Here is a 17,074-nt window from a genome sequence, read left to right on the forward strand (position 1 = left end):
CTTTGCCTTTCTTAACTTCAGGAGCGGGGAAAAAAAACAGCCAGCAGCTGGAAACTGGGCCCCAAATGGAATAAGAGATAAATGATAGCCTGTGGTTTGGCCCTAAAACATTGAAAGAAGTGTGTGATAAGCATCTCTGTGGTAGAAATGCTTATTCAGGCATTCTTAATATGCCTCCTAGCATTAGTACAGCTGCTGTATGCCAAGAATACTTCTGAGTCAACCTTTTTTCTCTATCAGATGAAAATCTGCTTGAATGAGCTTTGAGAATTTGGGGGGCTATGGATTGATGAGTTTTCCATTTTCTCACTCATGTTTTTCTTGGTTATATTTCTGGAAAGAAATAGTTATATTACAAATTAAAAGAAACTGATACTTCAATCCTAAAAAGCTTTGGAGTAGAAGACGCCACAGTTTTTAAAAAAATAATGGATCTATTTATGATCTCTTTTGTTACAACACAATTTATGCAGTGCTGTGAATTTGGACTGAACCAGGCAGTTGCCCCAATGTAAAATAACACAACACCCCGATCAGCAAAATGACGATAAGTGGGAGTTACTCACAACAGCATATAAGAGACCAGATCCCATTATTTCAGTTAAAATAATGATAAATTCTTTTGTATTAATTCCCCTATATTTGCCTCCCCATCCAATCTCTTATTTTCCTCTGGTATGTCAAAAGATTGTGAGTGAATTTTCTTTTAATAAGTGAATCTTGTCTGAGCTATGACACAGTTGGATTTGTAATTCACATTAATTCAGCCATTTATTTATTTATTGGGGGGAACAGGCAGCCTTGCACATTTATACATTCCTCCATTTAGCACAATGCCTGACTAAATGATCCTTAATAAAGGATTACTCAGGAGAGATGGCTTCTGTGAAGGGGCCACTGGATCAATGTCCCTTGTTGTGGGGAGAGTTTCAACTTTGCTAAACTTTAAGCAAAATCTTCTCTCTTCACTGAGGCTGTTTCTGTTTGATTAGTGTTCAAGTTGAACATTGTTGTGAATATGTTTTCTGGGTTTTATTTATACATCCCATTATAATATGAATTAATTCTCATCTGTGAACTGGTGAATATTTTTATCTGTTGTATCATTTATATTTCATTGTTTACATTCATTTTAATCTTTTATTCACAGCTTCGAAAGATTTTAAGATATGATGACAGAGAAAGTGAAGAGGGACCCCAGTGACTACATTTGTACATTATCTTTCCCCCAAACTCACCTTTATAGATTAATATGGTGCATTAGCCCATCCACCAGCTAAAAAGGATTACCATAATTTATTCCTGGAACATGTAGCAGTGGAAGTCAATAAAGTTGTATTAATGCTGGAAGATTACTAGAGGTGGATTAGGAGAAGGAAAATAGCTGAGTGACAAAGTGCAATTTTGTGTGCAAAAGTTTCCATGCTGGGACCCAGGACTTGTAGGAAGCCATGATAAAGTGGTGTCAGTCCTTGTAGACACAATATTGAGTTGGATCAACCAATGATCTGACTTGGTGTAAGACAATTCCTTATGTTTATATGAATTTCATTAATGTTTGAGAACATTCATGCAGTTTAATTTAGGTCCAGATTCTATTGCTGAAAATATTTGGTCTACTTAATTTGTTTTTTTAATTTGTCAGTTGAGAGATTGGCAGAGGCTGAGTAGTGAGTAGATATGAAACAGAGAGTGATGAATGGTCTGTATTATCTTGAGTGAATTCATGAGGCTGAATTCAGTTCTGAGCAAATAATTTTCCAGGTTAAGGTCATAACAACTATGCAATACTTATTTCTTATAGAGATTGATCTCTGACTTCAGGGGAATACTAGTACCTGTAACTGAAGACAGAAACTCAGTGAAATGTCTACGTTTGCAATGGAAATGAAAAATAGAATTATGTTTAAGTTCTTAGTGTCACTGGGAGGTTTTGACCCATCATATTTGTAGGTATAAAGTTTGGAAGGTTGTCCTGAAGAATAAGAAAAAAGTATGAGAAACCTTTTCAAGCTGTTTTAAAATCTTTAACTGGAGTTTCACAATATTGCATAATGTGCATGTTGACTGATGTTATTTGTAGACTGTTACATTGTACATACATTTCAATCATACTTCTTAAGATCAACAAATAATCCATCTTAACCCACTCCTTAATAACCTCCTAGATTGTGTGCTATATACTATGGGATGGGTGAGGAAGAGAACAGATATACCTCTCAGCTCAAGGATGTGTATGACAGCTGTGATACCACAGGCACTGGGTATTTGGACAAGGAGGAACTGACTGAGTTGTGCCACAAACTACATCTGGAAGGAGAGCTCCCTTTACTTCTGGAAACACTTTTGGGGAATAATCACTTTGCTAGAGTAAGTAACTGCAAGATTTCCAAGGAGCTGTAAATAATTGCCTTTTTAATTGTCTGTCCTTTTCTAATTTGTGGTCTGGCAAGCTGTCCTCTTGAACATACATAGGTGTCATCAAAAAACTGCTGCAAGCAGAAGTAAACTTAATATTTCCAGTATGTCTGTGGTGCTCCCTAAAGTCATAGCTGGCATAAGTAGTATAGTTAGTTATAGAACATAGAACATAGCTGGTGTAAGTAGTAAACATTGGTACTGCAACTCTAAAGGACTTTAATTATTAGAAGAGAAGAAAAATGCAAGGTATATTAAAATTACAGAAGACACTATAGTGTAAATCCAAGAGTAGCAAAAATTAGTTTTGCCATAGTTCCTCCTATAAAACTGTGGTTTATATATGTATTTTGAACAGGTCTACTGAAAATAAGATTGGGTTTGATGCTGCATTGTCCTGCTTCTTGCTAGCTTACTTTCTCTTCTCCCATGTGGTATTACACATGCTCCCAGGTTTGGCTTACAGTCACTCACTCATATACTTACAGCCTATTAAAGCACAGAGATTTGTAAGCCCTCTTTACATTCTACTCAGGTTCTCCAGATGGGTACAGCTAGAGCAGACATGATCCTGTTGGGAAATAATTAAGGATGCACACATATCACTTCCAACTGAAGACTTGAGACACATCAGTGTCTTTGGAATACATGAATACACCCAGCAAATTTAAAGCACCTGCAAAACTTTACTGGTTGCAATATACATTTGTTCTTACACACACACACACACACACACACACACACACACCCCTTTCCCACATTCTTCTCAAGTAGGTTGCAAGCACTAACTAGAGGGAGAGAAGCTTCCATGTCTGGATGAAAAAAAACGACCTAAGGAATAGGCAGCTTCAGGACCCCCCATTTGCTCAGGCCCAGCTTCCTTTGTCTGCTTCAGTTGACATTTTTCCTTTTGTTTCCTTAACTTGTTTCTTTCGTATCTTCCTCCATGAAGAGATCTTCTAGGCAGGATTCCTGGTTTTTTGACCTCCCTGCTTAAGTGCCTGCTTCATCTTTAGGTTATAGCATCTTCAACCTAGTCTCACCGCAGTGAAAAAAATGAGTTTTCATTCTGCTCAAGACAATTGAACAATGTTTTTCTTCCTATCTCTTACTAGGTTAATTTTGAAGAATTTAAGGAAGGTTTTGTGACCATATTGTCTTCGAATATCAATCTTGGCCTTTCAGATGATGAGAGCAGCTATCTGGAGCCAGGTGAATGAATAATGAGATGCATGAAATTGTTTTGGATTGTGGGATCCTTGGTGCTCTCTGAGTTTGGTGGTTTTCTTGCAGACTTGTCATTACTAAACTAGATAACATCATCACTGCTAGGCTAGTTATCTAATTTAGTAATGAAACGTCTGCAAGAAAACTACCACAATTTAACCCTGAGTTACAAATATTCCCTTCTATCTTGTTTTGGATTTTCTGCTTTAAGTTTGGCTGTGTTATAGATTAGCCACCAATTGATTTATCTTATTATGACTTGCTGCCTGATGGATTACTAATGAAACATAGCAAAGATTGCTTAGTGAGTTTGTCTGTGCTGATTGATTTCAGGAAATGATAAAAGTAAGCTTTTGTGCACTTAAACCAGTTGTCTTTCTATAATGAAATTCCCAGAGATAAAAACATAATAGTTGTTATTTTGTTGATATACATTTCTCAAGTTCATGAACAAAAAGTTTAAATGGTTTCCTCTATGTCCTTTCATATAAGTTAGCTATTATAAAGTTTATAAATGGCATACCCTATCTAATTATTTGTATATTCTACCTTTTCTTTGGGATGCCCAGGCAACTTATCTGGGTCTCCCCTATTTTATCTCCCAAAACTCCTGTCAGGTAGATCACACTGATAATGAAAGATTGGTACATAATGATCCACTGAAATCCATGGTTGAATAGAGATCTAAACCTGTGTCTCCGCAGTCCTATTCTAACAGTTATATTGATTGATTTCAACGTATCTTCTACTATTTTAGCATAACAGGTATAAGAAAGTAAACTTCTACTACTACCGGTATTAATAGCTTACAATCAATATAGTTGGCCTCAAAAGCTCAAGTTTTTGAATTCATAGTTTCTTGGTTATGTTTTTAAAAACTTTATTTGGGATCAAAAAGAAGGTTTAGAGGAGGGGACGTATTACTGCTTGTATTAGAACTGAAAGTATTTCCAATTTAGTTATTCCAGATGAGACTGAGCCCAAGTATATCACCGAGGCCAAAGAGTATGTTTGCCGGACAAGGCCAGAGCTTGAAAATGCCATGTTGGAAACCCCCAAATATTTACAAGAGGAGCAGAGAAATATAAATGTAAAAAGTCAGCTGAGACGCTCAACTTCTTTGGAGAGTGTGGAGGTATTTAAAGACCTATCTTCAAACTATTTGAAATGGATGTGTTACATTTTACTATCACTCGTGTTGTGTTGTAATTGTTCCTTTTGTTACATTTGGACTTGACGAAATAGCCATCTGAGTCTCTGGAATTCTTCTGTATTCTGATCTCTTCCAGATGCTCAGGAATGCCCCAAACCTGGCTGATATTCAGTAACAAAGGCATGGCTCTTTAGAGTCAAATTTGATGTTTCCTAATTTGACAGCCTCTGTAAAAATGAGTTATACAGATAGTCCTTGCTCAATGATTGCTCTGTCAGTGACTGTTTGATAATATGATAGTGCTGAAAAATAAATTTACAACCAGTCCTTGTATTTAATGACCATCACAGCATTCAATCTCAAGGAGTCACTTCTCCAACACATTGCCAACTGCGCTATAATTGTATCTTATGTTAGGCCACTGGAAAAAGTCAGATGTCCGTGGGAAGCATAGTTAATTTGAAGTTGTATTGGCAGCTTTACACAATCTTCACCCTGGTTTTGTCTTTTCTTGTTTTTCTATCCTTCTTTCTGGCTATTGGACTGAATCTATGGAACATTAAATTCCGTTCTCTTTTTTAGAGTCTCAAATCAGATGAAGAGGCTGAAAACTCAAAAGAAGAACAGCAGCAGACCTTTGAAGGCCAAGGTGGGGTTCAGCAAAAGAATGTGTAGCAAACATTGAAACATGTTTTTTATTGCTTCTTTTCTTGAATTTCCACTTTTGCCATCTGATTCAGTTGATGAGCTCAGGGTAAAGTTCTACTGGAAAGGCAGAGTATATTCCTTGCAGACAAAGCTTCTCTGATTCAAATTCTGCTCTTCAACTCCAGCCATAAGAATGGATAAGGTAAACTTATAGACTGAATCCATGGAAGGCAATCCAAGCTAGTTTAAGTATGTGAAATCTCTATCTTCCATCTTGGCCATATGGAAGCTCTCTTTCTTATCTTAGAGCCCTTCTGCACATCTGAACCAGTGGTGGGATTAATTTTTTTTACTACCGGTTCTGTGGGTGTGGCTTGGTGGGTGTGGCATGGCTTGGTGGGCATGGCAGGGGAAGGATACTGTAAAATCTCCATTCCCACCCCACTCTAGGGGAAGGATACTGTAAAATCTCCATTCCCTCTCCACTCCAGGGAAAGTTACTGCAAAATCCTCATTTCCTCCGGATCAGTTGGAACTCCGGAGGGAGAGAATAGATGGGGGCAGGGCCAGTCAGAGATGGTATTTATTGGTTCTCCGAACTACTCAAAATTTCCGCTACCGGTTCTCCAGAACTGGTCAGAACCTGCTGAATACCACCTCTGATCTGAACTCATATTCTTAGAGAAGAAAAAAATCTCAGAAAGAAACTAGCTCCTCTTTCCTCAACCATTTTCTTAAGTATTGCCACGGGTGCTACAGCAAGGCTTTAAAATAGCTTCCCTTGTCAGTGGGGGCCATTTTAAAGTTTCACTGTGTATAGAATGTGTGTAAATCCCAAAATCACACAACTGCAGTGAGATGTTCTCTCACTCATTTTGAACACTGATCCCACCCACTGTAGGGTAGCCCTCAGGCTGAAGTAAATTCCCTATTGCCAAGCTTGACACTTATTAGTCCATTTTCCTCTGGACTCTGGGAAAACATCATAGGATCTGTATTTTACATGTAACTTGGGAAGCTGGGTTATTAAGCTAGTAATGGACAGATAGGTATAAATTTGAATTGCATTTGCAGTGTTCTGAACTGTGAGGTTTTCTAATGAATTAGTACAGAGTTCCCCAACCTTTCTGACTTTATGGACCAGTGGGCAGGTGGGGGGTGGAGAGGATGGTTCTGTGGGAGAGGTGTGCAAGCACGTGTGCACAAGTGGGAGATGTGTGCGTGCATACCTGCACTCTCCCGCCACTTCTATGGCCGGTTCCAAAAGGCTCAAGATCTGGTAGTGAGCCACGGCCTGGTGGTTGGGGACCCCTGAATTAGTATATAAAAAGGAAATCTACAATAGTTATCTTCCACATTTTTCTCTAATACAATAGTTTTGAGTGTGGCTTCATTTAGTATGCATAATTATTTCACATAAAATCCCTGAGAAACTCTATTCTTTCTTTGCATTTTTTGATGTTCTTTTGTAGCTCCTTTAATGTCCTTTGTTTCTCTGATGCAGTTTTATGTAATACAAAATATGTATGCTGAATTGCTCCAGAGACACTTTAGGAAAGGCAAAATACAGGCAAAATACTGGGCAGCCATCTTCCATTCACCTTCATCCACCTGCATCTCTCCAAAGAGATATTTAGAATTAAATAGAGACAGGAAGAGAGTGGAGATAAAAGAATCTGTTTCTGATATTTTTAAGCACTACTGAAAAAATACAGTATTAAAACTGAAAGATGTATCTAATTAATAATTATATATTTAACTAATATATATGTTATATAATATAAAAATATAAAATATTTCCATGGATAATAGAAATGCCAAATTAAGGGTTTGGAGAAAAATTCAGAATAGAATATAAATTTGATTTGATTTCCAGTTGAGGATTTATATAACAAGTGGTCTTTGATAAGAACATCAGAGTAATTAGAAGTACAGCGCTTGCTAATGTGAGAGTAATCCTTTGTAGGTCAAATGTGTACCTGGGACGATAACCTCATTGACAATGCTAGAGAAGTCTCTACCTCATGTTTGAACACGACTGAAAATCAGATTAGGGTTACTTGGGAAGATCTTGGCATTGGAAATAATGGATACCTCAACAAACAAGAGCTGGATGCTGTTTGTAAGAACATTGGACTCAAAGAGATGGAAAAAGAGGTTGGTTAAACTTGACTTTTGGAAATTCTCATCTCAGAAAGTCTACTTGATGACTGAATTTGAAAATGGTGGCTACATATGGAATATTCAGCATTTTGGCAAGGCCTCAAATGTACAAAGTATTCTCTGGCATTCTCTGCTTTAGCAATTGTAATTATTGCCTCCCAATAGTATATCAGTATTTTAAATAAATCTGAAGAAGCTTTATATCTGCTATACTTCCATGATGGCAAATCTATGGCACGTGTGCCACAGGTGGCACGCAGCACCCTCTCTTGGGCATGCGAGCTATTGCCCCAGTTCAGCTCCAGCACTCATGGTGCGTGCCTCCCGCCAGCCAGCTGGTTGCTGGGTCTCTGTCGTGCATGCACAGGGGGTGTGGTGTGTGCAGTGGGCCCACGTGTGCATGCGCAGAGGGGGCATGTGCAGGGGGCCATGTGTGCATGCATGGGGGCAGGGGGTAGGGGCAGGGGCAGGGGCGGGGTGCATGCAGGCGCCACACGTGCATGCGTGGGGGTGGGGCACATGCAGGGGACACACATGCGCAGGGCCATGAGTGCATTGCATTTTGGGGGTTCGGGCACGCATGTGTTTTGGGCACTCTGTCCGGAAAAGGTTAGCCATCACTGCTATACTTATATCATGCCTCTTTTGTAAGCTGCTATTTCCCTCCTGTATTTTATTCTCGCAGCTTCCTTCTACAGTGGAAAGGCTGGAAGAAAGAGCAGTGGTTTATGATCATCCAGTCAATTCCATAGTCAAATGTGGATTGGAATCTAGATTACATTGGAGTGGGAAATTGATTCAAGCCCTTAGTCTGGATTGTCCCTATTTTAGCAGAAAGCTAGTTTGAGGTCATGGAATGGGGCTTTGGAGAAGGATGGCTTTTCCCTCTGAAAGTCTTACATCTTAGTCCTTCTTGCATGCAGGAGAGAATACCAGTGGTGGAATTCAATTTTTTTTACTACCGGTTCTGTGGGCGTGGCTTGGTAGGCGTGGTGTGGCTTGGTGGATGTGGGTTGGTGGGCGTGGGAGGGGAAGGATATTGCAAAATCTCCATTCCCTCCGCACTCCAGGGGAAGGATATTGCAAAATCTCCATTCCCACCCCACTCCTGGGGAAAGGATATGGCAAAATCTCCATTCCCATCCCACTCCAGGGGAAGGATATTGCAAAATCTCCATTCCCACCCCACTCTGGGACCAGTCAGAGGTTCTCCGAACTACTAAAAATTTCTGCTACCGATTTTCCAGAACCTGTCAGAACCTGCTGAATTTCACCCCTGGAGAATTTCACCCCCTCTTTCTTCAGTTGAGGGAAGACAATGTCTTACTACCGGTTCCGTGGGCGTGGCTTGGTGGGTGTGGAATGGCTTGGTGGGCATGACATGGTTTGGTGGGTGTGGCAGGGGAAGGATACTGTAAAATCCCCATTTCCTCCCAATCAGCTGGGACTTGGGAGGCAGAGAATAGATGGGGGCGGGGCCAGTCAGAATTTTTCTACCGGTTCTCCGGTAGAGAAATTTACTCAAAATTTCCGCTACTGCTTCTCCAGAATTGGTCAGAACCTGTTGAAACCTACCTCTGTGTTTACCCCATATTAGGTTCTATCCAGGTTATGATTACCAGACTCTGTTGCATTAACTAAACCTTGTGGAATATTGATTTAGGTGCTGTTCAATTTCAAAATTAATTAAATTAAATTAAATTAAACAAATGCTTGTGATACAACACTTTAAAAACCTTATATTTTCTATAGGAATTTGAAGAATTATTTTACAAATTGGATAGTGATGGAGATGGCAGAGTAAGCTTAAAGGAATTCCAGCATGGCTTATTCAGCCACATCTGCCTTCCTTGTCCTTTTTCTTCCACACCACTTAAATCGAAAAGGCAAAGATCACACTCTAATCAGGTAATTATTCTGAGCAATATTTTCTTTATAAAATTATTGGTTCTAAAGGGAAAATATTTGAATGTTTAAAAGGCTTCCAGTTGTTGCATTTTCATACAGACTGGTGTTATGAGTTTTATGACATAAGGGCTGAGACATAGCAGAAAACTTGTGTTTTGAATTGGTTGGATTCAAAGACAGTACTATGAAAGTATTTTAAATCACGGTCTGTGAAATAAACTGTTAATAGCATGGTTCACGTATAACAGTAGATTATAATAGGTGGGTTTGCATAACTTGCTAAGCGATAATGATCTAGAACAGTCTTTCTCAATCCTGGCATATTTTTTCATACTTTCCGAAGTGTTATGCCTAGAGGCAGGCAGAGCTTGAAATTTTATTGCTAATAGAAGCATATACAGAAATAGGAATCAACCTGGAGAAAGGGGAAGTGGTATAAATTATACAGCATGACAGGGTCAGAGAAGACTTTGTGTTGGGTGCGATCCAATGTGTGTGGCTTGGGCCCAGCAGCCTGCAGGGAAAACTTTGGTCAATATAACAAAATTATTGGACTTTCTCTTACCATATTTTTCAGTGTATAAGATGCACTCCCCCCCCAAAGGTGGTTGGAAATGTCTGTGCGTCTTATACACCTAATGTTGCCGAAGCCCCACCCACCTGCCGGCCCCCACCCTTTGGCCTCTGCCTCCCAGCAATTTGCCTCCTTGCAGCAAACAGCAAACAACCTGGTCAGCTTCAGCCCAGCCTGATTTAGTATGAGCAACTGATTGGCGGTTAGATCGGCCTCCCAGAATACCACCTAGCAGCTGTTCCAGGCTGCAGGGATCGCCACTGCCCATCGCCACCGTCACCACCCATCGCCGCTGCTGCCTATTGCTCCAATTTTGGCCTCTGCGCATCCCGTTTTTGGCCCATTCCAGGCTGCAGGGATCCCCACCGCCTATCCCTGCCACCTGGAATGGGCTGAAAATGGGGCGCGCGGAGGCTGAAAAGGGGATGCACGGAGGCTGAAAGTGGGGTGCACCGAGGTGGTGATAGGCAGCAGCGTAATGGGCTGCAACGGTGGCGATGGGCGATGGTGATTCCTGCATCCTGCAACAGCTGATAAGTGGTATTCCAAGAGGCAGATCCAGCCACCAATCAGCTTCTCGTGCTAAATCAGGCTGTGCTGAAGCTGACCAGGCTGTTTGCTGTTTGCTGCAAGAAGGCAAATTGCTGGGAAGCAGAGGCAGATTTTTTTTTTCCCCTCCCCAAAAGCTAGGTACATTTTATAGTCTGGAGCATCTTATAGTCCGAAAAGTACTGTATTTTATCTAATAGATGGAGAAGCTGCTCTGTATGTCATTAAATGTATTATGGCTTATTTATTGATCTTCTCCACTTTAGTGGGCTCATTAGCCCTTTGTTCAAGTGTGTGGTTGAATACCTCCCACTGCTGCAGGAAATCTTAAACAACAAAATTTACAGTATATTTCCAGATTATGTGTTTTGCTTAAGAAAAAGCAGGTTTCCAAAGCTGATTTAAAAGGCGGGGAAAAAACATCAAACCACTCCCACACAGCATAACAATGCTTATTGAGTCCAAGTGGGTTTCTATAAATTAATTTTTTTAAATAAAAACTATTTCAAATTACGCTTGACACATGGTGATATTTCTGCAACTTTCTTGGCAATTATACAGAACTGCCATTAGTTTCCTTTAATATGTTTTTTCCCCAAGTTCCTAATCTCTCCAATGAACCTGGAATTCACTGGTTAACAGTTAACAGGCACAGCCTGCTGAGTTCCCGATTCTGGACAAAGTCAACCAGATGTTGTAGCTAAATAATGAGTTTAGGATTTTCTGATGTAATTACACGTTGTTTTTAAATTCTTTCCTAACCGTTTGTTCCCCATTCATCTAAACTGACTTACTTACTTTTCCTCTCTCCACCATTTTATTCCTTCATCATGCAGATTTTGAAAGACAATGGTCAACAAACTGCAACTCCATCTCTTTTATCCAACTCAGTGGCTTTGAATCTTTTCTCCAGCATTAACGATGGCAGTGGTTTTGCAAGTGTGGAGCAAGTTGTCTCCATCTGGGCCTGGGAAGGGGTTGAAAACTGCAAAGAGATTTTTAAGGTATCTGTAGCTGTTCTTTGATGGTTTTCCTGGGCATTCTTAGCATGATGTTTTTCATAATAATGGATTTAATATATTGATAAGAAAAGTGGATGGAAATATGATTGGGACTGAGTGTATCTGCCATTGACTGGACTTGAAAACAAAGGAAGGACAAGCCACTCAGTCTGACCGATGAACCTGCACAGGTCCCTTGACTTTGCTTGTGGGAAGCAGGCAGGGAAGATCACAAACTATGATCTCATGACTGCAGGACATCCGGGCCAGTTGCAAAGTTCCCAAAACACAATCATATGAGCACAGTGGTGCTAGGATAGCCAGAACTATGAGGACTGGCCATAAATACTACTTGTTCAGCAATGTTGTAATTTGGATTGGTTACTGAACTAGTGGTAATTAACTGAGGACCATCTATATATGAATTAAGACAGAACCTTATACAAGATAAACTAGTATGAAAGTCATTTAATTTTGGTACCTTCAGAAATTCTAGGGAATTCAGGTAGTCCTCGACTTACAACCACAATTGAGGCCAAAATTTCTGTTGCTAAATCAGACAGCTATTAAGTGAATTTTGCCCCATTTAACCACTTTTACCAGTTGTTAAGTGAATCATTGTTAGTAACATGGTTGTTAAGCGAATCTGGCTTCCCCATTGACTTTGCTTGTCAGAAATTCGCAAAAGGGGATCACATGATCTGGGAACACTGCAACCGGTGTAAATACTGGTATGTGTCAGTTGCCAAGCACCTGAATTTTGATCATGTGACCATCAGGATGCCGCAACGTTTGTAACTGAAAAATGGTCATAAGTCATTTTTTGCAGTGCCATTGTAACTTCGAATGGTCACTAAATGAACTATAGTAAGTCAAGGACTACCTGTAATCCCTTCTCTGCTCATGTTCATACAAGCTCATTTGTTTAACCCATTTGCCATCACTTTCCTATCATAATCATTATGATGTCTTTAATAGTCTTATATGCAAATCTGCAGTTTTTTCTGACATCACAGCTTTACCAGTTTGCACTTCCTGCTGTCCTTTACTCTTGTTTAATATCTTTCCTGCTCCTAAATAGTTCATCCATTCTGCCTTGAATTTTTAATCCAATCCCTTAACTAAATAGCCCAATGACTGTTACCCTTTAATATTTATTTAATGCCAACATTCTAATGCTATATTAATAATAGTTTAAAGGCCAGCTCTTAGGATTTAGTTTCTCTTGATTTTCAGACTTTGTCTTTTTATAGAGTCTTAATTATAATGTGGAGGAGCGAGTGAACCTTCTAGAGCTTTCTGTGATCCTTGATGATGAATTAATTGCTTCCAAGAATGGACTTCAACAGGCAGCTGTTGCCTCTTATAAGCATGAACTTCATCATCTACAGTAAGTAGTTTTTGCTTTGGCTTTTGAGACCAATGGTGTTATAGTATATGTGTAGAAATTTCAGAGTCATCATTGTAAACTGCCTGTTCATCTCATTGTTGTTTGCATCAAGACCACATCTGTATGCACAAATGCATAGTGCTGTTACATGAGATTGTTGTTTAGCTAAATAGTTTCACGTGTCACCAGTTGCAGAGAGAGATTATATATATTATATTTATACTTATATATTGTCTGCAGAGCTATGATACCTTAACAGGATCAACACAACTGGAATTTTGAGAGGTTGTAACACATTTTCTTTCATTTTAGAGCACAAGTGGAACGGATTTCCAGTGAGCGAAACAAAACAAGAGCTGAGCTGGAAAAGGCTAAAAAGAGGAATTGCCAGCTTTTTAAAGAAGTAGATGATAACCATAGTGCTCTGGAGCAACACAATGAGAGTAAACTTAGGTGATTATTGTCATTGGGAAAAATAATTATTACGCTATATAAACTTATACCAAATAAAAATACTAAAAGTTCTTATTATAGACAGCCACAATAAAAATAATGATTGCATGATTTTTCAGTTGGTTTGGTGGTATTTCTGTCAAGGCAGTCTTTCTTCCATACCTATCCCCTTTCTAAATAGTATTTGTGGTATCTTCTCTGAATTCTAATATTCATTGTCATTGTTATTTAATTTGAATTAAATTATATTTTATTCCTGTTAAAACTATTTCATAAAGTACTTAATTATTTATACAGTATGACGAAGTATAAATATAAATGGATAAATATTTTGTTTTTTTAAGATGTCTAATTCATAAAACTTATGGGGGAAATCACATAATGACAAATGGCAAAATAAATCAATGAAAGCAAGAGAATTTGATTTAACCATCCCAAAATGAAGTTCTTGTTTCAATAATTTTAAAAAGTATTGCCATTTTTTTTAAAAAAACTGATCTGATTTCTATAGGCATTTTTTCACTTGAACTGTTTCCAACCTATGGTGGGAAATGGAGGGTAAGCTATGGCTGATAAATAAAAGTATTAAAAATAATTTGTTTTATTTCAAAATGTGATAGGTTTTTTGCAAAATGTGTTTCAATTTAATAAATTCAATTTAATACTTAAATGAGATAATAAACCGGCTTACAATCTCAGCTGTGATGTTCCTACTTTACAGAGCTCTTGAGCGAGATTTCAAAGGAAAGCTAATGGCAATAAAGTCTGATGTCAAGATGGAACAGGAATTGCTCATGCAACAAATGCACCATCAGAGAACCAAGTTAGAAGCAGATTTCAGGTACCTTCAAGAGGAGGACTCTAGTTTAAGGAAAAAACTGACATTGATGATCAAGGTAAGGGCTTGGGCTGTGTCTTATGTTCAGAACAGCTAAGTCACAGTACTAAAATTGAAGATTCTTGACCATGTGTAAAATATCATATCCAAGAAGGTTAAATTCTAAGGCTTAGAAATTAAACAGTTTGAGTCTATGTCCATTTTCTTTCAAGGTGTACAATTAGGCCCACTGTTAATGAAGAGAAAAAATGAGTTAGATAAAACTAAACTATAGTTCTTTCCCTGTACAATGCAAATCTTCAATTTGTCACTTCTGAAATTTCACCAGCCAGTTATATGTAGGGTCAACAGCCCTGAGATAAAACGTTGTCAATCAACGTTTGTTCAGGAATGGCATTCTGCATCCATTACGGCTGCAGAATTGCAGCTTATGCAAAGTCTTGGAATATCTTCTTGGGATTGTGTCAGTTCTGAGTGTAGACGTGATGGGGGGAAAATGAATCATTTACTCAGTTTTTCATTGTAAAGGCTCTCTAATGGTGCAAAAGTACACATAGTCCGCACTTATTCAAAGTTACAATAGACTAAAAAAAAAGTTACTTATGATATGTCCTCATACAGCTGACACTCTTGGGTCACCTGATTGCATTTTGGGTGCCTGGCAATTGTCTCACATTTATGACCGGTTAGTGTCCCTGGCCATATAACTATGATTTCTAGCTGAAAACATTAAAAAACATCAATTTAATATGCTGGATTTGCTTAACAACCTCATGGTTCAACAACAGTGAACTGTTTTACAATATGGTCATAAAATCAAGTCAAGTCAACCACAACAACTTAATGATTCTGGGCCAAATTGGGATTATTAAGCAAGGATTACCTGTAGCAAGTCAAATACAGAGATATTGGTCTTGCTTTTCCTTAGTTCCAGTTCAGATATGGTAGATCATTGTTGCACAGAAGAGCATTCAAACATGCAATACTTTTTCTGCTTTGTGAACTAGTATGGTAAGTAGCCGCACAGCACTAATCAAAGTTCAGTTTTTGACAATATTGGTTTTGAACACAGTTTTTTCTACATACTATATTTAGTGTACTGCTGCTTTCTTGCTGAAGAGTTGCAAAATTTAGATTTTATCTTTCATTTTCTTCCATGTGAATGTATTTTTAAAGGAAAATAGTCGCTTACAGAATGAAGTTGCTGAAGTGGTTCAAAAACTGAGTGAATCTGAAAATCAAGTTTTGAAACTTCAAGGAGATCTTAATTTTATTTTGAAAGACAAGGTAATTTCATATTGGTGAAAAATGATCTTTTCTTCTTTCTGCAATCTAAGTCCATTTGACTAGTGTGAAAATCAAATGAGTAAGAGTCTTTTATGTGTAGTCTTGTGCCTATAGTATCTCCTACATAAATATTCAGTCTTTTTGTGATGAAGAATTTCATTTTTTTCCCAGTCCTTTTGGCTGAAAAAGGCTGCATTAAAAAAGGTCTAGGCCCTCTTAAAATGTTTTTTTAATAATTTCTTTTAAATAGTTATTCTGAATATGGCTACATATTATTTACATAAAGCAATCACTAACTTTTCATGTAAGCATTGGTGTAAAATGTCTGCAAGCACAATAAAAAGACAAAAATATTTAAAAAGCCCCTCTGGCATAACTATTTCTGTACAAGTTTGATCTGCTCATGATGACAACTCAACAGAAGCTCTGCTGTACCTTTGGTACATTAGATTTGATTTTACTCTACACTGCCCAGAGTTGTTTTGTAGATTTGGACAGTATTATAAATGAAATAAATTAAAAATAAGATGTAACCCAAAGTGTTTTTAGAGATAACTTCAAAGGCTTTCTTTCCAATTTTGGAACAATATATTAAATTATTTTTTTAAAAAAACAATCTTATTTGCTTCAGATGGGATTACTGGATCCATACAGTACGGAACTATTTGATCAAGAAGCACGCTTTGCTGAAATCATTCAGGAGTATGAGCTGCAATGTCGGGTAGGTGGTTTATTTTTAACCTTATAAATACGCACAGTAGAAAGCCAGAAATGAGGTGAGCAGGAAGGAAATTGTCCCTATTTCACAATTTTGTCCCTCTTCCCTTTACTAACTACTGTTTGGAACCTTTTTACTAATCATTTACTATTGAATTAACAAATCTCATGTACAATAATATAAAACATAAAGGTCCTGCCTATTGAGATAGTCCATCTGAATCATGATAACCAGATGCCTAGTTGCTTGATATATATCTGGGAACATTCTATTACTGTTATTTTCATTCCTCTGCTTTTTGTTGGAAAATCATAATGATCCATTGGTAGGTGGCAGGCTAATGGAGACTTCTAAAAAAAGATCCCTCATGTGTATTATTTCATGCATTCCACCATCCACTCAATTCCCTTCCCTTTTTTTGTTTCCACATACATTCAATTTGGTGCTGCCTATCTAATCAGAGAGTGAAGGTGAGCATTGCATTTCCAAGTGTGCTCATTTCCTATATCTGTAATGAATATTTCTTTTAATCTACCTGTTATAACCTTGAAAACGTGGCTATTTTTATTTCAATAGTTCTGTATAACATAAGTACCTCATGATATACACAACTATTGAATACTCTTTACATTGAATCTAGTCAGCTTAATGTTCAGAAACTCCAACTATGTGTCCCTTGCTATCTAAGGAAATAACCAGTTATTTTTGTCAGCATTTCTAGCAAGCTCAGACTCTTCTGACAATTGA

At 38.2% G+C, this 17,074-nt stretch overlaps 1 protein-coding gene across 4 annotated transcripts in view; it reads left to right on the forward strand.

The window, feature by feature from the left end:
• The window catches only part of NINL (ninein like), a 34,745-nt gene that overhangs the window by 2,668 nt on the left and 15,003 nt on the right, over positions 1-17,074 (forward strand). For all 4 annotated transcript variants that reach the window (XM_034427457.3, XM_034427459.3, XM_034427458.3 and 1 more), the window contains exons 2-13: positions 2,169-2,370; positions 3,534-3,630; positions 4,605-4,780; positions 5,381-5,447; positions 7,413-7,603; positions 9,362-9,517; positions 11,477-11,644; positions 12,895-13,031; positions 13,344-13,484; positions 14,206-14,380; positions 15,499-15,609; positions 16,241-16,330. In XM_034427457.3, the coding sequence (XP_034283348.2) occupies positions 2,191-2,370; positions 3,534-3,630; positions 4,605-4,780; positions 5,381-5,447; positions 7,413-7,603; positions 9,362-9,517; positions 11,477-11,644; positions 12,895-13,031; positions 13,344-13,484; positions 14,206-14,380; positions 15,499-15,609; positions 16,241-16,330 (1,689 nt within the window). In that variant the 5' untranslated portion in view covers positions 2,169-2,190. The remainder of the gene's footprint in view (positions 1-2,168; positions 2,371-3,533; positions 3,631-4,604; positions 4,781-5,380; positions 5,448-7,412; positions 7,604-9,361; positions 9,518-11,476; positions 11,645-12,894; positions 13,032-13,343; positions 13,485-14,205; positions 14,381-15,498; positions 15,610-16,240; positions 16,331-17,074) is intronic.

This window comes from Pantherophis guttatus, chromosome 1, assembly GCF_059756535.1.
Source record: "Pantherophis guttatus breed Tessera chromosome 1, ASM5975653v1, whole genome shotgun sequence".
Lineage (NCBI taxonomy): Eukaryota > Metazoa > Chordata > Lepidosauria > Squamata > Colubridae > Pantherophis > Pantherophis guttatus.